This window comes from Hoplias malabaricus, chromosome X2 (genome assembly GCF_029633855.1).
Source record: "Hoplias malabaricus isolate fHopMal1 chromosome X2, fHopMal1.hap1, whole genome shotgun sequence".
In the NCBI taxonomy this organism is placed as follows: Eukaryota; Metazoa; Chordata; class Actinopteri; order Characiformes; family Erythrinidae; genus Hoplias; species Hoplias malabaricus.
In genome coordinates, this window is record NC_089819.1 from 17687135 (window position 1) to 17711841 (window position 24707).

General features: G+C 40.1%; 1 protein-coding gene across 4 annotated transcripts in view; it reads right to left on the reverse strand.

Annotated features, from left to right (window-relative positions):
• Window positions 1-2097: 2097 nt before the first annotated feature.
• LOC136677102 (protein lava lamp-like) overlaps window positions 2098-24707 on the reverse strand; it is an 81502-nt gene continuing 58892 nt past the window's right edge. For 2 of the 4 annotated variants that reach the window (XM_066654514.1, XM_066654511.1), the window contains one exon: window positions 20936-21566. In XM_066654514.1, the coding sequence (XP_066510611.1) occupies window positions 21025-21566 (542 nt within the window). In that variant the 3' untranslated portion in view covers window positions 20936-21024. Of the gene's footprint in view, window positions 2176-3819; window positions 3863-14237; window positions 15923-20935; window positions 21567-24707 lie in introns of those variants that run through there. The other 2 variants (XM_066654513.1, XM_066654512.1) reach the window with 2 other exon arrangements.

Below are 24707 nucleotides of genomic sequence, written 5' to 3' on the forward strand. Positions count from 1 at the left end.
CCAAAACCTCCAGGTCCCTGAAGCTGTGTGACTGCGACACTACCTGCTGTGCCACTGTGCCGCCCATGTATGAACATGTATAGTCAAAAAAATGTAGAAATTTGCACAGCATATTCCACGGTCCTAATCTAAACAGTCTATGCTCTGTTTCTCTCATTTAGATTAAATACTGAGCAGCTTTTCATATAGATATTCTTGTTGAAAAAATGTTTGCTGTACCAAATATCCTGCCTATAAATTTCAAGAGTCACCTCATTAAAATGCTGACAGAAAATGTGGGGCAAAGATGCATTACCTTAAGAGCAAACACTCAGAGCCAAACACATTTGCAAAGAGATTAACATAAAGTTGAAGGCATGAAAAAAATACAGCTTTACTTTAATTAAGCTTCTTTTTAGACTCTGCATATCATGCTCCGGGCCTTTTGTTATGGAGGCATTAGGACTATTCAAGCAGAGGGCCAGAGTGGCTAATAAGCCGAATACATCTGCATGCATTTCCGAAAAGGCCCTCTCCCAGAAGCGGGGCTTACACACAGGATCAGCGCTGGAGCAGGACGATAATTCCACATCATCCCCACCGAGCTTTGAAGTTGAGTTCCTCTTCACTTGTTTTGCCTGCATTAGTGCTGTTTCAATGAAGCAAAGCCACCCAAATTACACTTGTGAGTGGCCAACACCTGGGTAGCACCTCCCTCCTTTGCACTAATTGGTCCATGGAGTAAAGCATAAGCTGTCTTAGACGTCCCATGGGACCACGGCAGCCAATCAGAAAGATCCTCCTCCGGGTTATGTGCACAGGCGAAGACGGCACTTTAGCTTTCTTTCTGCACCATTGGCACCAATTACCACAACATGGGACCCCACTGAGCCAGCAGGGTGTGAATTTTGATGGCATCAGCTTTGAAGTACCTTGAAGACGAATGTGGTGAAACTTATGGAAAGATGTGGCTAAGGTCAAAAAGTATGATAATAACTTATGTTCTCACTGTGGTAATCTGTATGCTTTCAAATATTTGAGGACAGAAGAGCATTATAACCATAGAATAACAAAATATAAGATTTGGAGCTTGTATTTGTAATAGGAAAAAATCCCTCAAAATCTTTTGAAGGTTCTCCTGTTTCTTAACATTCAAACATTTGCATTAAAAAACATTCTTTAACTGAAAGGTTCTTCAGGGTTCCTCAAGTTTTTCCGTGGTATTGCTCCTTAAAAGACTTCTGGCAACTTTTTTTTTCAAGGAGGTAGCTCTGCAGGTTCCACTTGTTCATAAACATAGACAATTCACTGGCCAAGTTCATGCAGAAGGGAAAGAAGTACTGTAGTTTGGGAATTGCGATAGCACCCTTGTGGACATCTGTATGTGAAAAACTTACAATGGACGAACAGGCTTTCCTCATGTAGCTGAGCAGAACTGATTCACATACTGGGAAGCCATTTGCATGCCTATTAAACAAAAGCCTTGGTAAATCTCCCTAAATCCTTTCTCACACCCTCGCCAAATGGCACCATGAAAACTGCTCAAGGAAAATATTTACAGAGGCTGCTGGGCCTGAAAGTCAAATCAGCACATTTTGGGCCTTTTCTCCAAGGGCTTTGGGGAGGCTGTTTGTCCATCTGTGCTCCCAGAAAACCCAGTTCAAGATCCCAAACACAAACTCACTCAACGGTTTAGCAGAGGAGTCCTGCTTGTCGAAGTCTGACGTAAAGTCAGAAACCCACAGGAGGGCTAGGTATAACGTAAAATCAGACATTTCTGCATTTGAACCATCCTTTGATTTTGTGCTGAACACTGGATTTGAAACTGCAATGCGTACACTTGTTCTCAAAGACAAAAAAAAAAAAAAACACAGCATAGCCCAGACTTGGAGGTGAAACAAGGATTATCTTATAAACAGCAGTTCTTTTGCTAATTCAGAAAGAGCACTAGTATTAATTCAAGTCAAATATAGAGTTTATTTAAAGTTGAAATTCACAATTTTAATAATAATAATAATAAAAACCTGTTTGTGCACTGGAAGCTGGTCTAATTTGTTTACGAAACCCTAATGTCCGTAAACAAATAAAAAACCAAAGGGGCTTGGTCCGATATGCTAGGCTTCCTCTCTCTCTGCTCACAGCAGAGAAACTAACTCTAGGTGGAACTAACTCTAAATTCCAGAGTTGGCTACCTGCCTGAAAGTAAACACAGATGGAAGTGGAGTTACAAAAGAGATTCCTTGGTAATTCAAACAGTGAAAACTTCAGATACGTATAAACAAGGCAATTTTTCTCATTAAACATACTTTCCCTAGAGCTGGATGATGTGGCTAAAATTTATTTCACAATATATTTCTTAATTTCGTTCAATAAGATAAAAGATTTTCTTATTTACAATAACAGCCTTTAAAATACACAAAGCTTCGGAATGTACACAAGAGAAGAGCGCTTCTCCAAAATTGTTGATGTTGCCTTTAACTGTTCATTTATTACCTGATGTCCTGATTCTCCTCGTTTATTTCATAAGGCAGGTAGTAGGAAAGCCTACTTACTAGAAACCCATCATTACCCAGGCCAAACAATGACATTTATGCCAAGGTCCTTTCTCCAGATACGCAGGTTAATCAATTTAACAGATGAAAAATAAAATATGTTCATTTTGGTGATGTTCATGGTAAAATTGCATGTGTCGATTCATTAATCACAGTGGAAAAATTCAATTATGCACATCCAGTTGAATGCAAATTGCTTTTGTTTCATTCATCTCCCTCCAATAAAGCAAAGCAGTAATTAATAAATTGCTTTAATTTCTGCCATGTTAATTAAATGATGAGAACTGATTGGTTCGGAGACTCATCTGGAGAGAAGCCCCTTCCATTGTCTTCTCTAGCCTATTTCCTTTGTCTTAGTGCTTTTGATAGACCACAGTAGCTCATTCATTACAGATGGATAGGGCTTTTTAGGCCGCTGATATCTTCGATGTGTGTCTATTTTACAAAGGCCTAGGCCCAGCTGAGCTGCTCCCACATTAATCCTCATCACAGCGGCAGATCTGTAAACACCTTCTTTCCATTTCAGCCGCAGATAGAGGGGCAATGCACATGCCAATCAATCCTTTCCACCGTCTTTGCTGTGTAAAGAACGCTGGCTCCAGACACCTACGTCACCACATCCCTGTTTACCAACCTTTCGGCAAAGTTGTTTGTTCGAAAATTAGTCCACCATTGAGCAAACCATTTAATGCCAACCCATCATTTTATGGATGAATTCATCTTCGTTCCTGAGAGCAAGAGAAAACAGCAGCTGCCAAAAGCAATCATTTAGTGCTTTAGCCGGGCACCCGTGAAGCAGGCCACCTCTCCAGACCAGTGTGCATTTTAAAACCATCACTGCTGCTTCATATTCAAATGGCGCTCACACCAGAGCCCACTCTAAACCATACCAGCTGTCCACTTCAGCTCACATAAGAGGCTCTATTGACCTCAGACCTTTACCTACAGAGCATGTCCACACGTCTGAAGAACAAGGCTCCAGCACCCTCTACACTGAGAACTGAAGAAAGGCCAGTAAAAACTCGTTCTGAGCTCAGAATTTGAAATCTGCTCCTCGAAAAACATTGTCCAGACATTAGACATGCTAATAACAATCGTGCCATTCAGACTGGATTGGCAAGTCACAGATTTAAAAATTGCATGTAATTACTCCGAGAGGGCCTCAAAATGTTAATTTCAGTTTCAAATGTCTTCCATTTTCAGCATTTGAATGACCACTACAGATTCAATAATTGAAAAACATACCTCTGTTTTGTATAGAGAGTGAAAGGCTCATAAATATTCTGACCTGTGTCTGGCTTATCCTTGGCATTTTAGAACAAGTCTTCTTCCTAAAAAGGAGAAAATGGAAGCACATTAAAGATATGGGAAAACTAACATTGCCTTCAACCAACCAATCTGCTCTAATTCAGTCCTTCATTCAGGAATGCCCTGTTGTCAGGGGAAACATCAGACCTACAATTTTAATTGCCATTTAACAACAAGACATATGTCAATGCTAATACATGGTTTTATAATCCATCCATTTGATTTGATTTTCAGTCAAAATAGCCTTTGTATACAAGCTATACATTGCCAGAGGATACAATTAACCTCATTTACAGTATGTTAGGGATGTTAGCGATACTGTGGGTGATTGAGAGCTCAGTGGTTCAATCTCACCTCCACATTTTTCACATCCCACACCTGCTTCAGCATTTAAAATCCCTTCTAATATTCACCTACTGCATTTGTACTGTTCATTTCATGCACAGACACATAGAGACACAGGAGCATGGTATTTACTTTATGAGAACTGTTTCTTGCTAAGCAGTTTAGTCAGACAGCTATTAGCATGAGTATGCAGGTTTTTTTAAAGTTTATATTAAAGGGAACATATTATACCTCTTTTTAAACAAGTTAGAATAGGTACATGTTCATGAAGTAATTTGCACAAAATCAGTTTCAAAGAGATATCACCCGCTCTATTTTTGCAAGTTTGTCACCAGTCAAGTTTCGGTGACCAGACGTCCTCATTTACCCGGACATGTCCTCTTTTTTAGACTTAAAAAAAAGTCCGGGCGGAATTTCACAAACGTCCGGGATTTTGTTTTTCTAGAGTTTAGATAAAACTTCGAGAAGCGTTTCGTTCACAAACTAGTCCCGCCCTCCCCTACTCCGATTGGTTCGCTTGAGTGAGAAGGGGGAGTGGTGAAGTAGCCTAAACTCTTCTGATTGGACGGTCTGACTGTAGAGCTACCGTTATTGGTCGATAATCTTCTCTCTAAACATTTAATTGGTCAGTCTGCACGTTAGGCAAAGCTCATGAACCTACACCCACCAACCCCCCCAATAACATCAGTATATGTTCATCTTCAAAGTTTGCTTCATGACACTGTGGTCTTTTAAGGTTGTGGAGAGAAGCTGCGCAGTGCACTCCACCTCTAAATATATTCACATGGCTATGTACGTAGACTATTATTTATTAACACTCCTACCTCAAGAAGAACAGTCACAGGTTTACCTGTTTTTCATTTCCTAAAGGATAGGTTCTCTTCATCTTCTGATTATACACAAACAACTCTCCCTAACTTCAGATGAGGAGGGTCTTCGTTAATTTGCATGGCCGTACCCAACATGTGTAGTGAGCGTATAGAGCGGTCTGGCCCTGCCTGCACAATGCCAGGGTGGAGTTATGCAAATTTCCTTAGTGTGACATTCCAATCCCTTCAGCTCGTAGAAGCCTATGATTCCTGACACCAAACTCTTTCAACTGACTCACAGAAAATGCATATGTTTTTTTTAGCACTTGGAGTGTTTAAAGGAGCAGTAGAGACCCAAGTGGAAATACAAAAGCACTCAAAAATTAAGTTTTGCATAATGTGTCCCCTTTAACATTTTAATATGGTTCTCCAGCGTGATCATAAATATGATATATTACCTGACAATAAATCATATTCTTCTTCTAATAAATATAGAGAAAACCAACACAGGATTTTTACAAAGCTAATGCTGGTGTCACCCTGTCCATAGCGTATAGGTAGTTAGCTGCTACATCTTATGACCTGCAATTAAAATGCCAATTTCAGCATGTGGTAACTACACTCCAGAATTAGATCAATCAGGAAGATATCAAGCTTACTGCTGTCCACCTGTTCCATCTGCAGACAGACCAGCAAAGTCTCAGAGAGACAAAAGAGCAATATATTCAGTGAAAAAGATAAATTTGGGTGTTATCCCCTACACTATTCAGTGTATTGACTCCTCCTCCTTTGTGATACCCCTGGAGCAGTGCTTATTTCAACAGCATCATGAATTAACACAAAACCCACACCCATTCCAACACTGCTGACTGGGCCCACTAGTCTGATATTGTTAGCAAAACATCCTTGCATTCCTGAAACATTGTGTGGGCCTGAGTGAATATTCTGGAATATCAGTGATGACAACTTAATCCAGGCCTCACAGCAGATAAAGTCAACATTTGGCAGATAGCAATAGACGGTATGACAATAGTTCCCACACCCTGTAAAACAGCAACAGGATGGAACTCTGTCTGCTTTTTCTCTCCACACCAAGCTGCGCTTATCTGTGCAAGCTACTAGGAATTTTCCAGCACGATCGGTGTGGTACACGGATAAATAAAGTTCCCCCTTTAGTGAGTCAGCCCACAGGAGGCAGGCAGAGGGTTCCATCCCTTCTACTCACAAGTCAAGCAATCTGAACCAGATGTGTGTTGCGGTTAGAGTGTTAATATAACTGTCTGACTTGAAAAGAACTGGATGAGAAGCGTCATATGAGTCAGGCTTCATTCCAGGGCCTGATGTTCTCTTGTTTGTGTATCAAGTGTGACGGGTTTGCATTTGTTGAGCTGCACTTCGAAGAAGCGGCCTATTCATACTCATGAATATTGTGCCATGTTGTGTATAATTGCATACACACTAGAGTAATCAGCATTTCACTCAGAGAGCAGTATTCAGAAATATAACCAAATATGACTGTAGAAACCTAACTCAATTACAGTGAATTAAATTCAGTCTGAGCTGTTGGAAGAACGACAACTGATGGCAAAAACTGAAAAAACTGAACACATGACGAGGAAAGGACCTTTTACTGGACTGATGTCTTTTCAGTCCGTCCTGTACGTTTCCATCCAGACCATTTAAACTGTGAGTGATGTCCACAACTGACTTTTATATGGCTACGAGCTCTGACATAAAGGTGCTCTAGAGGTTACAAGCTGTATTGAATAATAGAGCAATAAGTAAAACTTCACCTTGAGCACTCTGCTGCTGTATCCATCATAATGCAGTTCAGTGCAAGTGCCTTCAGTCAACACTGAGGAAAAAAGAGATCTGGTCCATGCCATGTGTGATATATGTCACCAGGTGAGAAAAGAAGGGGTCATTTAAATAGGTTTAAGAATGATTCCAGGGAGCTAATTATGGGCTAGCTTGTGCTACATGACTGCTGACCTTCCAATTAAATTAAAGAAGCCTGCGTCTTTCACTTAATTTGAAAGATGTCCTATGACAGCTGGTAACGTTTCCCTGACCTCAGCGTCTTAATCTGTCTCAGGCAACAGACATCCCATCACACCACTAAGCCACTGCTAGCGCTAACACAGATGACACTGCGCAGGATGATATTTAAAATAGCTGTGTGATATATGATGAGGCCGCGGGCCGTCAAAGGATTCCTCAACCGTGGTTTATAAATCCTGACGAGCCTGGCTCGGCATATCTGCAGATATAATACTCCCATAATGACATTCTCACCTTGACTCATTCTTTACACCTGACAGTGTAATAGAGGCTTCTATATGAAGCTGAAATATGCCGCATCACACCCAATGACTTATGAAAGTAGAGTCACAGGGAAAAGTCAGATGATACTGCGAAACTATCACACTTTCATCTGCCTGTCGGTGATGAAACAGCTTGCAGCTTCGTATCCTCAGTAGCAAGAGATGCAGAGCAAAACAATAAGAAAATATTCAAAATCCTAGCAAAACTTGTTTTATTTAGTACTGAAAAAATTATTCAGTAATAAAACCAAACTTTTTTATTAAGCAATAGAATATGAAAACATTAAAGAGACTATTGAATTCTTGTTAGAGCTGGGCAATTAATCGAAAATGAATCAACATTCAGATCTTCTAATCAACATACTCTTGTTTATATCGATTATATCAATTATTTTTATTCTGTTATGTCCTCACTGTGTGTTCATGCACTGTCCCTTTAAAACCACGCTACCAAGCTGAGGTCATGTGGTTCTGCCCCTGTGTGCCACATGGAAGCAACCTAAACACGGAACATGCGACTTGAGAAACAAGAGTGGAAGAAGCTCCTAGCAACATTAGAAAAAATATCCCATTTTTTACAGTACAAGCCTCGTCACTGAACTATGAGGGTCAAAAATATAAAACCAAAAACAATCGTTCATTAATCGTAATTGTGGTAAAATATACAATTATTTGTAATACTGATTTACGATCATATCGCCCAGCACTACTCCTTGTGTTAGGTTATTAGCCTTATAGCTCCAGATGTAACTACACAAGTACCTACAAAATTCAGAATGGAAAAATATATATAATAAGAATAATAATAATAAATAAATAAATAAAGTTGAAAAAAAAATAAGTTGGAAATTACTGGAAGCCTTCCTATTTTTTTCTGCATTTTCTCCATTTTTTTAAAAAGATACAGCTTTACCTGAAGTACGACTGTACTGAGCAGCTGTCACTGAGCCACTAATAACTCTTATTTTGGTCTTCTTTCTTTAACAATGTTCCTTCTATTCTTCATGTTTTTGTAAGTGCACACACTCATCTTCGCCTTTCCAGTCTTACCCCAAATAAATACCAAGATACTGAAAAAACTGGATAAATGAGGAGTTTTGTGATTGGCATGAGCTTAACTTGAAAGCTTCGCTAAACAAAGGGGGCATCTTTAACATGGCCTCTGCCCAAAAGGGATTAATTGCCCATGGTTATTTGACCTCTGCAATCCTCTATGGCTTTTTTAATCAGCCACAGCCTATTTCATCATGTGAGCCGTAGATCAATACAACTCAACTGCAATAAAAATGGTTTTGGTTTTGAGGATTGGGGGTGGGGTGTCTCCTTGAAATTCTCAGGTAGGTCAAAAGCCATCTCCTGTCTGGATGAAAATCCAGGGAATCCGTTTGGTGTCAGAGCTTTGGTGAAAGACGAATTGGTGGGTGATACGCTGGCTTTGTTCTTTTCTTTTACCTTTCATCATTAGTTTCCAAAACAGGAATGATAAAACAGTGGTTTCTAAAATGTGATTGGCCGAGCTAGTTTTTCACTTAGTGATACTTGAGAGTGGCTTAAAGAAAGGTCAAACTCTGTAATATTGATTAACAGTTTTGCCTCACTTGCTGGAATAATAAAAAACATAAATCATTTCATAGGAAAGTTAAAAACCATTACAATGATTACATTTAAATATCACACAAAAAGAATAATTCTGAACCAGGCTAATCTCAGTTTACAGTGACTATAAACAAAGAACTAGTGGAACTAGTAACATCTCATGAATTCACCCTGGCGTGAGTATGAACCTAGTTTATGATTGGAATTGGATGCGAGTGGTCCCTATAAGTTGCTTTGTCAAAATATGGACAGGTGAGTTTATTGCCATTATTTCTAATAAACAATTTAATTATATATTTAACACTGGTTTATTTAATTATAGTGTATTTTGCCTGCTTTTGAAGGACGTACGTGGCAATAACATGTAACACTGTTAAACCCCACCTCTGCTGTGTTACTGGTTAAAATTAATCACAGTTCAGTAGGTCCAAGGCCTCTGAAGCCTTGTTTTTGGTTCACAGTACAGCGACAAAGAAGTCAACGTTTCACAGGATGCAGGCAGCTCTGAAGCTTTAAGCGAGTTGTCACCGATTCATGTCTTTGTTAAAAGGAGACTGTACTGAGCGTCACAGACAAAGCTCTGAGTCTAGACAGCGCCAGGAAATGTGACACAATTTCAACAAAAATGGGTGGAAAAAAAAACTGTAAACCTCAGCAAAAAAATTCCATAAAAAGGGCACAACAGCAAGGTCAAACCAGGGAAAAAAGCCCATGGATTGTGTTAAAATCTGACAGTGCCATCATTAATTTGAACCAGGGTCCTGAGCACTCTTTTAATTGAGCATCAGCACTGACAGCATGACAGATCTGGTGTGGGCCTGATGCTGCTGGCTGGGGGTCTGACAGAAATGTGTGTGTGTAGGGGGGGTTGGTAATAGAGGTAGAGAAGGGGGTGGAGAGAGAGAGAGAGAGAGAGAGAATGTGCACAGTACGCCAATCATTCTCTGCCTATCAGTGCCAGCTTTTAGTTCAAAAATATAAAAATTCATCCCTCGTTCACTGAGGCTCTCTCCCCTTCCCCCTCTCTCTCATTTACACTTCACTGCCAGCATCAGGTTCTCTGGTCCTGCTACACAGAACTAGCTCTATTCCATGTGTGTATATGAGTGTGAATACTGTTCTGAGCAAAGCAGACTCGGAGCATCAGAACTGGTATTTTAGTTTAAGGGGCTGTCGACACATACACACTCTTCTGATTAACGAGCTGCAGGTATGAGGAGCCAAATGGTGGATTCTGAATAATTTTGCAGGTAATTGCTGAGGAGGATGAGAGAGGATGATTAATAGTTTATCCATAAAGAGGCTGTGGGCCATTGATTTTGCATGGCTCTAATTTGGAAAGATGGGGAGACATGTGTGGTGGTGGTGGGGGGGGGGTACTGATTATAATATTTTTAAAGTTAAGTTTTTAAAGGAGCACTCCCTCATATTTAAATATTTATTTTTCCTCTGAAATTAATTGTGTGATGTATTTGTGATGCCTGTAGGCATACAGACACTGGGCCTACTGTGTCTCTCTGTACTCTACATATGCAGAAATGTTTATCCTGTAAAGGCAGATGGAAGCTGGATCAAGGCATGTATCCCACTGGCAGTAAAGAGAGATATACAGATGAAAGCTGCTCACCTCAGCAACACTGCCAGGCCACTGCTGCATTTGTAGACTCTCTCTATTTCAGAAATAGTGCACTACATGGTGTCAGCTATTTCACAGAGATGTTCCAATTCTCAGTGGTCTGAAATCTTTATTTTCTCGCTCACTATCAAAGACCCACAACAAACAGCAAACAGTGGTGCACTACAATTCTGAATGCATACCACGATGCAATGTGGTTTAAAGATGGCACCAGTAGCAGTGGCTGAGGAAGAAAAACTAATAAATAAACAAATTACCTTTGTAATGGTCATATGGAGGTATAGAAATGTAGTGTTCAAAATCAGCGTAGTTAACATCATTGTTAACATTATGGCAGACTAGTGTTCAGTTCCCAGCTTATAACAATGAGATACATACTTAAGCAAAACTCCTTATACTGCAGTCTACATCTGTAACACAACTGGGGAAAAAACAAACAGTAAGTGACTTTGGATAACTCTTTATAACGAATGCCATACATGTAAAAGGCATTTAATTTTGAGTTAATTAAAATTAGTAATGAAATCACTTAAGCTAAAGTGCCTGGGATGATTTTACACTCTAAATCTGTCCAATAAAGTAGTGAACCACTCTACCACAGCAGCAGTTGCCCTGGCACCAAAAAACACAGCAACACCCGAGCCGTGGAGACTTTGAACTGTTGCTATTAATGGCAATTTGTACAGGTTTTCCTCAGAGAGCTGACATCTAAACACAGGGTTAATGATTGGCACCAACTGAACTGGTCTCAACTTAGAGACTGAGAACTGAGGAATTATATTGACAAATAAAAATATCAGTTACAGGAGACGGTCACTGGTAGATAGAATCACAAGGCCACAGTTTGAAATAAAAGAACGCAAAATTATGTGACAATACTGGTCCAAATTACACCAACATCAACAGCCAGGCTTTCATAAACGAGAATAGGAAAAAGCAAATGGCAGGGAAAAAGTGAGAATTTGATTCTAAAGAGAGAGCAAACTTGAATATTTCCATCTAACATATCTAAAGAAATCCCCTGAAGGGGGTGCCCTTTTGGACATTTGCTAACAGCTGTTGGCTGCAAAAGCCCACATACACTGCTTTACATTCAAACACACAAATACACTCTCATACACAATGCGCAGCTGCAGTGGCTCTAAAATTGGCAAATGAAGCATTTCCCCGGTGGACTGGAGGTCTGGAAGACCAGGCTGAATGCATTAAGGCTGAGTTGGTCTGGAGCAGTAGGTCATCACTCAGAGCCAAGCTGCTAAAGCTGCAGCTGAACACATAGGGCTTTGCATTTATGCTAATTTGTTTCACTCTCCAGCCCTGGCCAGGTCTATTAGAAGAGGAACTGTGAGACTAGAGACCTTTCATAATAAAGAAAAGATTTTCTATATTAATATATTTTTTTTATATTTCTGCTTACCGTATATTTGATCGAAAACTTCCAAGTCCTTAACGTAGAAAAATGAACCAAAATTTAAAAAAAGGCAGACAAAATTATTTTATCTGATCCTTAATTGATTGAGGAAAATGGTCCAGTATTACAATAGTTGGACCTTTGCTTTCAGTATGAGGTGTGACCCCCTTGTGTGGTATGTGTTGATTAATCCTGCACATCTGCTTGGAGGAATTTTTGCAGTTTCCTCCCATGAACTGCTTGCTCCAGATTCTTCCCCAACATTTCTATTGGATTAAGGTCAGGACTTTGACTTGGCCATTCCATTCCAAAACATTAACTTTATCTCCTTTAACCACTCTTTGGTGGAATGACCTGTGTGGGCTTAGGGTGGTTGTCTCTCTGCATGACCCACAATCTCTTTAGATTCAGCTCATGGACGGATGCCCTGAAATTTTTCTTTAAAATCCGCTGGTATAATTCAGAATTAGCAAACCTTCCAAACCATGATACTACCAGCACCATGTTTCACAGATGGGATGATGTTTATCCTGTTTCTCCAAACATGACACTTTTCATTTAAAACAATTTTGTTCATCCACAAACTTTGATCCTGTAGCCTCCTGGCTTGTCCATGTGATCTTTAGCAAATTGCAAGGTCTTTCTCCTTGCAACCCTGCCATGCACACTATTTTTGTTCATTGTTCTCCTAATGGTGGACTCCTGAACATTAACACTGGCCAATGTGAGGAAAGCCTTTAGTTGTTTAGACGTTACCTTGGGTTCCTTTGTGACCTTGCGCACTATTACATGTCTTGCTCTTGGAGTGAACTTGGCTGGTCAACTATTACTGGGCAGGGTTACAATGTTCTTGCATTTCCTCCATGTGTATGCAGTCTGTGGACTGGTGGAGTTAAAGACATGGTCAAAGAGATGGTATTGTGAACAGCCTGATCATCAACAACTCAGAAATCTCCTTTGTTTGTGTCATGCATTCCACAAACATGTACTGTGAAGATCAGATTTTGATAGATCCATGTTCTTTAAATAAAACAGGGCACCTACTCTCACCTGTTTGTCATCCCATTGATAGAAAAACACCTGAATAATTTCATCTTTAAATTATCTGCTAATCCTAATGAATCACATTCTTTGCCACTCACAGATATGTAACATTGGGTTATTTATTTCTCAATAAATAAATGACCAAGTTTAGTGTATTTTCCTCATTGGCATTATTTAGTTTTATCTAATATTAAGACTTACTGTATGTGAAAATCAGATTCATCTAAATTTTAAGTCAAATACATATGAGGAAATATGGAAAATTCAAAAGGGTTCACACCATTGTAAGGCAAGGCATGATAACCAACTTGCAAACTGCTGATTTTGGCCTGGTGCATTTTACTATCAATAATGAGAATACATTGGAGCAGCCTATGCATACCAATAACTATTTCCACTTAGCATTCCCAACTGTTTTTAAATGACACGATAGACATACAAGTCCATGTTAGATTATGACCTTGTTCTAGACTCGGAATTAAAAGATGATTATTAACAGAGAGAATTTAAAGTATTTAAGTGGAGACAAACTAGCTAGCTCGCTAAAGTGGCTTAGCAGGTCACATTATCATCATTCAGTTAGTTAATGATTAATTAATGATGAATACTAATCATTACACTGAGGAAAATAACAATGTGTTTGGGCTGTTTAGTTGTTTTTCAGTGTGCCAAAGCCATCTCAGAATAACTCAAAATGCAAGTTAGATACTCAAGAATTTTCACTTTTTTTGACATCAAAATGTAGCCAAGGCCTAAAGTTGTTTTTTTTCTTCACTAGAAAGTACAAAGAATAGCCACACTGCAGCTTGAATTTTGTCAATTGTTGTGCATGTACAAAACTAAGGTAAAGGTTATGCGACAAACTGTGAATAAATTCTGGGCCTAGTCTTTCTTCAGTATGTCTGACTCATCTCATCAGCTAATTCAGGCTACTGGGATTTGAGTTTAGTGTTCCTGAGAAGGTAAACAGGGCTGCTGCTCTTCAGGATCTGAGTCTGACTGACATGAGGTAGAGAAATCCGTCCTGGAAGAAGAGCAGCTGCTTCCCCGTGCTAAAACATGGTCCTCCTCCGCCTCCTCAGCAGATGCTAATGTCATGTCGTCCTGCACAGCTCACACTGCAGGGCATGAATGATGTAAACTGAGAGAAATCAGGACGCACAGCATAAAGCTACCAGTTCCCTGTTCAGTGTTTCCTTTTTATTTTTTTTCAAAGAAAAAGATAGACGGACATTCAACGTAAACGATTTAGAAATATCTAACCTTGAGTGAGAGAGAGAGAGAGAGGCACAGACAGACAGCTGTGGGAGTTTGCAACTTGTCATCTTTTCCACTCAGTACCATCTGGAATAACACTCACAATATGTTAAGGCCCTTCCTCTTCTTCGTATTTTTTTTTCCTCTCTCCAGCAGCTACACTGCTAGACTTTGTATTCTGACTTCAATTCGGACCACGGACAAAAACCACAGCCAGAGTAATGCCATTCTTCCTGTGAAACCACCTTCCAAACAAGCTAACACACCACTTTCTGGAAAAGTAAACCTACAAGGACCTTCTGGTCAAAAGCTGTGAAGTTCTACACTCAACCAAAACCCAACACATGCATAAAATATGGGCAAATTAAAACAGTTCCACACATTAGGCCTTATGTTTCAGCAGAAAGTTCTCCAAAGCTTCCCCAGACATGGCTAAGAATAGCCCAGACAGACTCCAAACCAAACAAACCGTTAAACATTTCTACTTCACTCAGGGGACGCCTTGGGTTTAAACACCTGCAAGGTGTCGAAAGCTCAATATTTTATTTGAGAAACTCATAATGCAAGATATAGCGCCATTCCACTAAAATTATTCCCCCATTGGCTAAATTACTAACTGCCTCGCAAGGTACTAACTTGTAGGAAATTTATGGCGTCCTGAAGAAAAGGCACACGTGAAGGATGGCCTGAGGCCCTGGGAAGATTTACACAGGCATTTTATTCCTGACAGAATTCTGAAGTGTAATGATTTTCCCCATTCCCTCAATTTTTCCCCCATTTTGATGTGATGACTTAATGAGACAATGACTCAAAGATGGCAACCCCAGCATCAGCAACATCATTTACCATCCAACTGAATGGCTTCTTGATAGCCTTGTGCAGTACTGCCTTGAGCCCAACACTGCCTGCTGTGTCAAACATAGCAATTACAACAGGAAAAAAAAGTAAAACACAGCATTATATGATCTTTGTTTTTGAGGCATTATCAGTTTGTTCAGTGGCAGAAGCATCAAACAGAATACTGCATTTATTTGCCTGGCCTCTTTCTTAAGGAAGAGAAGAATTCATTACTGTCCATACTAGAGCCTTCAGCTTTTCCGCACTATCCATGCCCCTTACTTAGGAAATATTCTTGAATTTCATATTAAGTGTTCCAAAGCTCCTCATATACACATCTAATGCCTATCCACAGCTTTTAAACTATACTCTTCATTTTCACTTACATTACTTTTAAGACCAAAATGTACATGAACCCTAACTCTGGAGGCAATGCAAGCAGCCGTTTTCTCTTCTGAGATTTCTCATACAAGGCAGAACTTATCTGGCTGTTCTTACTGTGTTCCAAACTTTCCTCAAGCTTTGCTGACCTCTTCTTATTATCCTCGTCTACAGAGGTCAGTTTGGCCTGCTTCTTGGGGGAGGGAGCTAGTCAGATTCATACCACAGTCTGAACAGAGTGCTGTCCACAAGGACCACACAGATCTTCACCAAGGTCTTGCTTCTCAGCTCCTTATTGTCAGAAGCATTGGAGACCACATCAAAGAACAGTGCAGCACTTCAAGCTCCAGAAGAAGATGCCCATGTGCTGCTTCAGGATGCTGTAGGTATAATTCTTCTTCATCCAGCCACCCTCACTCTGTGGAGTAGTGCAACCGTGTTCTCTGCAGTGATGGAGCACACAGAATAACTTTGGGATGAGTTCAAGTGGCTTTGATTCAGAACAAATCATGCAATATGACCTCACTGATATTCTTATGGCTAAAAGCAAACACATACTCACAGGAATGTCCCAGTATATTGTGTAAAGCCTTGTCAATAGAATAGAAGTTCTGGCAGCAAAGATGAGTAAAGGCATGATTTGAGAAAGGTATTATTTGCAAATATTAATATCTTTTAAAAACATATTACTGTTCGCCCATTTTCATGTTTATGAGTAGAGACTCTTTAGGCTCTTCCTTGGACTGGCAGCTGCTGCTGGACGTAACCCAGATTTGTTCCTTAGCAGACACTGAAACCCAAGCCCCAGAAGCTGCCCAGTACAAGAAATGAAATGAAGCACTTATTGCAGCTGTAATCACAGGTAATGAAACAGCTGCCAGTGAAACACTGAATTCACTGAAACCTTAAAGGAATAACCCAGCATTTTTCAAATGGATATGTTTGCTGCAGTTTAACTGTTACAGATGATGCATGTGTTGACCGTACAACACAAATGTGGGAGATAAAGAAACACTGGAATAATGCTTTAGCTTCTGAAGCAACATGAAAATATTTTATCTCTTAAGTTCTCAAAACTGTGTCAAGGAAATATAATTTTTTTTGTTAATTACTAGCAACATTTCCCCAAAACCAGAATTCATGCTCTGTAATCATTATGAGGATACCAGGTTCTCATAAAGATAGTAAAACTGATTACACATACAGATTTTAACAGAAATAATATCTGTAGGGTAAGCATTTCTGCTGCCGCTTCATGTCCCATAAAGCTCAATAATTAATACTGTGGATTTTTTAACCCTTGCACACATTTTTGGTAACGAGTCTGTGCCGGAGGATAAAGAGTGATGAGCCTGGTTAATTATCTGCTCCATTATTAAAACAGGAACGATGAGATCTAAGAGAGATTACAATAAGTATAATTATTACAAATGATTATTAACTCTGTAGTAGAATGTCGAACACAAGTTCTAAGGGTATGATACATAAGAAAAACTTCCCAGAGGCCTGTGGAATGCTAATGAAATCCCTCTCTCCATTGCCATACACTCGTATCTTATTTTCTCACTCTCAATTTATAATGGGTAATCTTTCTCGGCTCAATTTGTTGGGTCCATTTTCTCCCCCCCTTAGCTTCAAAAAAGAAATGAGCACGAAAGCTTGGAATCCCATTTCAGAAATTTGGGATCACTGACTTAATTTAATGAAAAAGGTTGCTAAAAATGTATAAAACAAGTCTATTACTACTGCACCACTTCACAGATCTGCAAATAACTGCAAATAATGAATGAAACAAGAATAAATTGCTCTAAAAACTCTTTGTTGCGATTAATTTTGTATTATCACGATGTCTTAAAGACAGGGCCAGCATTTTGACACTTGTGCCACAATCCTCCCTGCTTTCAGTCCCCCTCCACCAAGTTCAGTGGAGTGTAAATCCTGTACACTGAATATACCAATGATGCTTTGGGCCCTCGTAAATAAACCCTGCATACATCAGGCTGATTCAATCTGAGTCTCTAGTTCTGAATGCAGGATTAGTGGGACACTGCAGTAGACGGCGCTGATAAAGAGAAATCCCTCCACACCAAGCCAGAAACAATGAGAGCTGAAATTTGGTTTTGCGCTCAGCGATTATTTCTGAATATTATAGCTGATATAGTATCATATGGAATTCATCAGGGGGCTGACAACGAATTGTTTCATAATAGAAAGATACCAGATATCTGCAGCACATTGCTATGGGAGTTGAGTAAATAAATTAATTAGCTGGAACACGCATGTGCATAAAGAGCATGTTACAATCAGCTGCAACGCAGATGCCACGTTCACCTTGGTGCACACAAGTTATTAAAGAGCCCATGTCTAGCACTTTCTTTATAATGTTTTGTTTTGTATCAACTCCATTTGTGATATGTGTAGGTTCAAGTACCAAAAGCCATAGTTACAATTTAAGACTAAATGACTTAGGTGCCCTGTATTGCTTTACATTTCAAAAAGTATTCCAGGTTCAAACACTCCTTATATCTTCAGTCTAAATGGGCAATGCATTGGTTTTGGTGACCTTACAAAAACAGTCAAATCCAACTGGGTGGATTTTGCAGCTTAACACGACAGAGAATTGCAAGAAATTTTCAATGAGATGAGTAATATAAATTATGGTGCGTCACATCAGCCATTTTGAATCCAGCTTTCTCTGTGTCGCTAAAGTTCATCAAGTTCCACAACACTCAGAGCCATCCCCTGACCACACTGGCAGCATTTGCGTCAGATGTTTCAATACACTATTTTTTTTAAAATACTGAAAATATGTAATTAAAAATCGACTGTGGCAGGGGTAGCAGGGTGCTTTGGGCATTTTCCATTGATGGTGTGCTGGAGAGGTTTATTAAATGAATGCTTTCTTTCCGACAAATTTGTGTACAGGACAATGATACATAAAAGGAGGAAAAACAAAACAAGGGCGAGCACAAAAACAGAGTAATCAAGTTAGCGTTCGGAGAGGAAATGGCTCATGCTGTGCCATTTGTGCGCTCCTGCAGGGAGTAGGGACTGAGTGGAGGGGGAGAGACAGAGAGAGAGAGGGAGTGTGTGTGTGTGTGTGTGTGTGGTGTGAGTGAGAGAGAGAGAGAGAGAATATAGAGAAATGGAGAATGGAAAAGTGAGATGCGCTTACAGCGAAAGGATAAAAGCAAAAGCAGGGCCAAAGCGCAAAAGCGCACATGAGGGGGTGGGGCAACTCATGCATAATGCATGAGGGTGGAATTTTTTGGGGAAGAAAAAGAGAGAAAGAAGCTCCTTTTTCCCCTCCCTCTACCTAAAAGCTGCCGGGGCTCTGAATGAGAACAATGACTACACTTGCATTTTGGCTCGTCTTATCTCATCTCTTCTCTCCCTCTTTTTCTGCCTTTTGTTTTCAAATCTGAAGCTGTCGGAGAGGAAGACAGATGCAGGGAGGTGACTAATACATCCCCAGACTACTTTTGTCTGGAGAGAGAGAGCAAGAAAGAGAGAGAAAGAGAGATGGAATGAAAGAGAAGGAGGAGGGGAAGAAATTGTTTTCCAGTGCCACAGATGCCATACAGTATCTTACAACAACCGAGAAGACGACGGGTTCTCGGAGGGGCTTCTGTTATGAGCTCTGCTGCGGGTGTCTGGATTCATCCAGAAGAAATATGCTAATAGTGGTACTAATAAACATTCAAATGGCATGAATATGCAATGAATTCTCATGGCCTATTTTAAAGGCAACAAATCACACAAAGAAAGTGTTGAATAAACAAGAAAATACCACGGCTCAAAGACTATAACACGAATGTGAAGTTGTTGACATGTCGGGTGGATATTAATTTAGGCGTTTGTGGATCATTACCTGCTTTGAGAGATGACATTTTAGAACAAATCTATTCATTATCTTCACAAATACAATATATAGCCAAATGTTTGTGGACATGAAGGATATTACTGGGGAGTTTGTTCATCCTTTTACCGCGTCAATTGCCTGTACTCTTCCGGAATAGATTGATAATAGATGTTGACACATGGCTGTATGGATTTAATAGCATTCAGTCACAAGAGCAACAGTGAGCCCAGATACTGATGTAGGATTATTGGTTTTGGATCATAGAGGCACTCCAGCGCATCTCAGAATTATTGGACGTCCTAAAGCTCAAGCCAACAGCTGGTACTGAACATTGTGACCATCTCCTGCTCCAGAAAGTCTGATTTTGTTTCAGTTGAATATCTGTGTCCAACTCAAATTAGCTGAAAGGAAAGGGTGTTTACAAACCTTTGGTGAATCTTTGACGAAATAGTTCCTAAGCGTTGTACTTACTCAAAATAATAACAAAATAAACAAAATCAATTAAAAGAAAGCAGTCTTGAGGCTTTATATTAGGCTCAGGAAAAAAAAGCTCAGTGCACCTGCCTCTACAGCTTCTTTTGAAGAACTGCATAAACTCACAGTGTAATGGTGTCTGGTTTACCCAGCCATTCTTGTTTTGGGCTTCTCCTGCCACAACAGCAGGTCTGAAGCACAGAGAGCAGACAGGAATAGACATGGACTTTGCTTGACACCAGCAGAACAAGGCTCTCTAAGTGCTTTCATTTCCTCCAGGTCTGTGTGGCTGGAGAGGCTTCTCTATGGGCTATTAGCCCCCGCCCAAGCCCCCTAACCCACTCCTCCTCTGATCCACCTTTTCCCCCAAAACACTGGTCGTCCTCCCCACCCCACTTCTCAGTGGATGGTTCTACAGTGGATGGTTAAGTAGTACAAAAGGAGGGGTGTTGAAAAACATGCATACATTATTTTTCTCTTTCTCTCGACACTAAACCGAAAACCGATACAAAAAAAATATGGCTGGATTTAATTCTCATTTACTTTGCTGTTTGTGTTGCAGAATTATATAAACATACTTACTTACTGGTTTTTAAATAACAGATGTTAAACTGGTAATCTAAACCCTCTAAATGATGCATGTCTATATGATGTGCATATATTATGTAAGAAAGATTATATTTTAATTACACATTGTCTTAAAAAAGGGGAGGGAGCTGTGCACTACATTTTTTCAGAAAAATCGCACCTTTAAAGTTTGATTACTGTAGAGGGTGTGTTAATGAGGTTTCAGTAAAGGGGGAATTATGCTTTTGTGTTCAATGTGAAGTCTACACCATAGTGTTTATACTTGCGTGTTAATATGTCTGCCTCGCTCTGCAATTCACGCCAGGAAAGAAACAAATATCCTGGACCTTCTTAGAGAGTTTTTTTACGGATTCTTCCACAACATAGATATAATGAAGAAGCATAAACTGACTGTTACGTCACAGATTCAACATACTGTGCTCCCAAAGGGAAAAAATTAAAGAAATGTTCTCCCAAAGATTTAGTTATTTGTTTTTAATTTTAAATTTTTATATTCACTTAATTTCATATTATATTTTGTTAGAAGCTTGCCTTTATTATTGTCAATTTAAAAAAATGTAAAACACCTTGTACTGCCTTTGTTTTTAAAATGTGCTGTAAAAAACTTGCAATTCCTTACATCTAGCTCTGCCAGTCTGGTCTGGCTGCTACCTTGCTGCACTTGCCCAGGGGAGAACTCCTCCTTCTCAGCCTCTGGTTGACCCCGGCTGGTAGGGACGGACCATGTTTGGAGGGATCTGATGTGACATCCACTGTCAGGGCCTTTCTCAGGATTCTATGCCTCTGTTGGGCTGACAGTTGAGAGAGCTGTTTACCCTGAGCTCTGCTGTTGGGGTCTCCAGAGCCTCCAGACAGAGCCACAGCTTCAGGACTGTCCTTCTGAGTGCACTCAGGACAGGCTGGGTGGGGCTGGTCTGCAGCAATGTGGGGCTGGCCTGAAGGGCTGAGGGAACTGTCTGAAGGGGTATGGGCCTTATCTAAAAGGGTTTTGGTCTCCTTCCTCTGAGACCTGAGCTTGTTTAAGGTGTGAATGGCTTGCTGCTGCTCTTCCTGCAGGGAGTGAAGCTGACTGGACGCTTTCTCTCTCTTCTCTGCACAGTCTTTCAGGAGGGCTTCCACATTTTGGAGGAAATGGTGGCCATACTGTGCCAAGGCCTCATCACCTAAACACACACACATACACACACACAGAGAGTTCTTAGCATGTGATCGGCAGACACCACAGGAAGAATATGCACCTCAACATGCATCGCAATATGGGTTGAATTTGACATTTAAGTCCAACTAAAGCCTAATACAATTCAATCGAAATCCAAGTTGCCATGATATTATCATGTTTTCAGTCCAGGAAAAATGAATTCATTCATTGTCTGTAACTGCTTATCCAGTTCAAGGTCGTGGGGTCTGGAGCCTACCCGGAATTACTGGGGTGGACATTTATATATATTAAAAATATATTTAAAAATAAAATAAAATAAATAATTATTCTGTATGAACCAACCAGAACCAGTACCTTATCCCCAAGGTGCTGAGAAAAAAAACACTATGAAGCAACATTTATAACTGTCATTATGTCAAAAGAAAAAAAAAAGAAAAAACTATTTAAAAATCAGCCAATAAAACAATATAAATAACAATTAAATAACAATTTCCATGATTGTCAAACATCTTTAACACATTGTGATGTAACTCTAAACTAAGGTAAGGTAAAAAAAATACCTTACATACTAATAATCCATTACACAAATCATAAGTTTTACAGAAACTAAGACCTTGTGCTGGAGTGCTGTGTGGCTGCTGCTTTCAGCTGCAAAGCTTTATGGCATGTGTTTCTGGTGAAAAGTAAGCGCAGATACAAGATAGATGTAATACACTTCCATTACAGTTTCTATATAACTGCAGTTCTGCGAGGTAGCAGCAGAATACTCAATCACCTGACACCTTACATGTGACGGGGCGCAGTGTCTGTTATAATGCAGTGTAATAAACTAGACTTGGTGTTGGTTCCCTAAGGTCTTCTCCATGCATACAGGCCTCACCCTGAGTTTACATTAAACCCATAGATAACCAAGGCAGGTAGTGTGCACTGAGACTGCTACAGAATAGATTAAGCCCATTCCTTGTGGAGAGAAAGAGAGGGGGAGGCTGGAAAGGTAGGAGTGTGAAATGAAGGCAAGATTAATGAGGAGTGTGCTCTGATGGGGAGAGAGAGGTATGTGTCAGGAACGCTGCTGTAAATCTCAGATTTCAGGCCTCAGCACAGTCACCTGGCCAACAGAGGAAATACTTTCTCAGGGTTGCAGCTGTTGCAGTGAAACTGGCTCACTTTCATACCGTAATGCTTTAAAGGGGAAAATATCACCTGTGTCTAACAAACATTAAGTGTAAATTACAAGTACATAAATCTAATGATGATACTTGTACATAAGTATTGAACTACACTGTGAAGCCATTTAGCATTCCACAGTCTGTAAACACATCAGTCACGGGATATATAGTTGTGTACAATAAATAAAATGCCCCCCTCCAGAGTAGTATAAAATATGATCTTACAGCAAATGTAAATGTAAGCTCTATATTATCCTATGTTGTCGTTTTTGTGTCTGCACTTTTCTCCATGTTGTTACCATTATGAAGCAGGCTTGGGACTGACAAATAAACGCATATTTATTCATTCATTCATTGTCTGTAACCGCTGAACCAGATCAGGGTCGAGGTGAGTCTGGAGTCACTGGGCATTTTGAGTCACCAATCCATGTGTTTTTGGACCCTGGGAGTAAACCGGAGCACCCAGAGGAAACCCACCTGGACACAGGGAAAACAAACCAAACTCCTCACAGACAGTCAACCACTGCAGGACCCCAGGACCCTTGAGCTGTGTAACACCGACACTACCTGCTGCACCGTCTATGCACTTTTATTTTTACATTCCCCACCTCCCCCCCCAAGAGTTATAAAAATATATGAATATTTGGAAATATATGAAAAATATAAAAATGAAACATCAACAATAGGGGCTCACTTGGAGTCAGATAACATTCCTCCAGTCACTGTCGAGTGTAGGTACCCTGCCATATCATCACCTAACCATGGAGCAGTATGGTGGCAGGCAACAGTACCAATGTGAGATAAGAAGGTGCAGGGGCAGCTCCCCTGACATCCTCACCGACACACATAGATGTGGAGATTACTTGGCAAAGAAAACAAAAGGACAGCACAGCCTGATAACAAAGGCCAGTACTGTCACCTATGGCTAAAGAATAGGCTGTAGCACAATGCATTATATTAGAATGTCAGAGAGCCAGATAACAGACACTTGTAACAGGGAGACGGAAGGCACAAGACCTGGCATTATCTTGTTATGAAGTAAATTGTATTTTGTCAAGGTAACAAATGGGGATGGTTTCAACGGTCAGCACTGAAGAATGGCGCATTCCAAAGGTCAGCGATATATTGTGGCGAACTGGAGTGAACGTGGAGACATCTAATTCATCCCTAGTGTCACAAGTCAGACTTCTATCACTAGAGTGTCTAATGTGTTTTGTCGCCCAATGTGGCCACAAGCCATCTACTTTGACATGAAGAGGACATTTGACCGACAAGTAAAACAACCAACCACTAAGTATGTGTTTGGGAAAGTGATTGTGAAAGCGTTCTAAAATAGGAATCAAGAGGAGAGAAATTACACCATTAATTGCATCCAAAATTAGGAGGTTTCTTTGCACTTTCTGACTTCCTAGCATGTTTGTGGCAAAGTCAGAATTTAATGGTTCAGGAGATAGAGTGAACCCCTATTTCTACAGGCAAACACGCTTTGCCATAACTGCTGACACCCTTTTTGTGATATAATAAGAATATATTTCTGCCATTTGAATAAGGTCAACAGCTGAAAATCCTTAAAAAAAAGGCACACTACACATGATTAGCAAAACTGCTTTGCTCCGTGAGAATTATTATTTCTATGGTGTGATTTAATTCAAGCTAAAGGCAGCTCTGCACTAGGCATCATGCACTGCTTGGATTACATGCTTTGCCACTGTCAATGGCTGACCAAAGCACAACTAATGAGATAAACTGCTGGATGTGTACATTTTGATGATGTTGCACATTCCCAAAAGCAGTTCTAATCATCTGTACTGTGCCTTAAGTCTGGCAGTGAGCAAAGTACAGATCTTTTAAGGCTAAAACTTTCCAAACTTTGCAAGTCTGCGAGTGAAAGGCTGCATTCCACCCTTAGAGAAGAGAACAAAAAAAGCCTCTAGCGACAAGTGTGAAGGCAAACACATCTCTAACGGAATCATTTC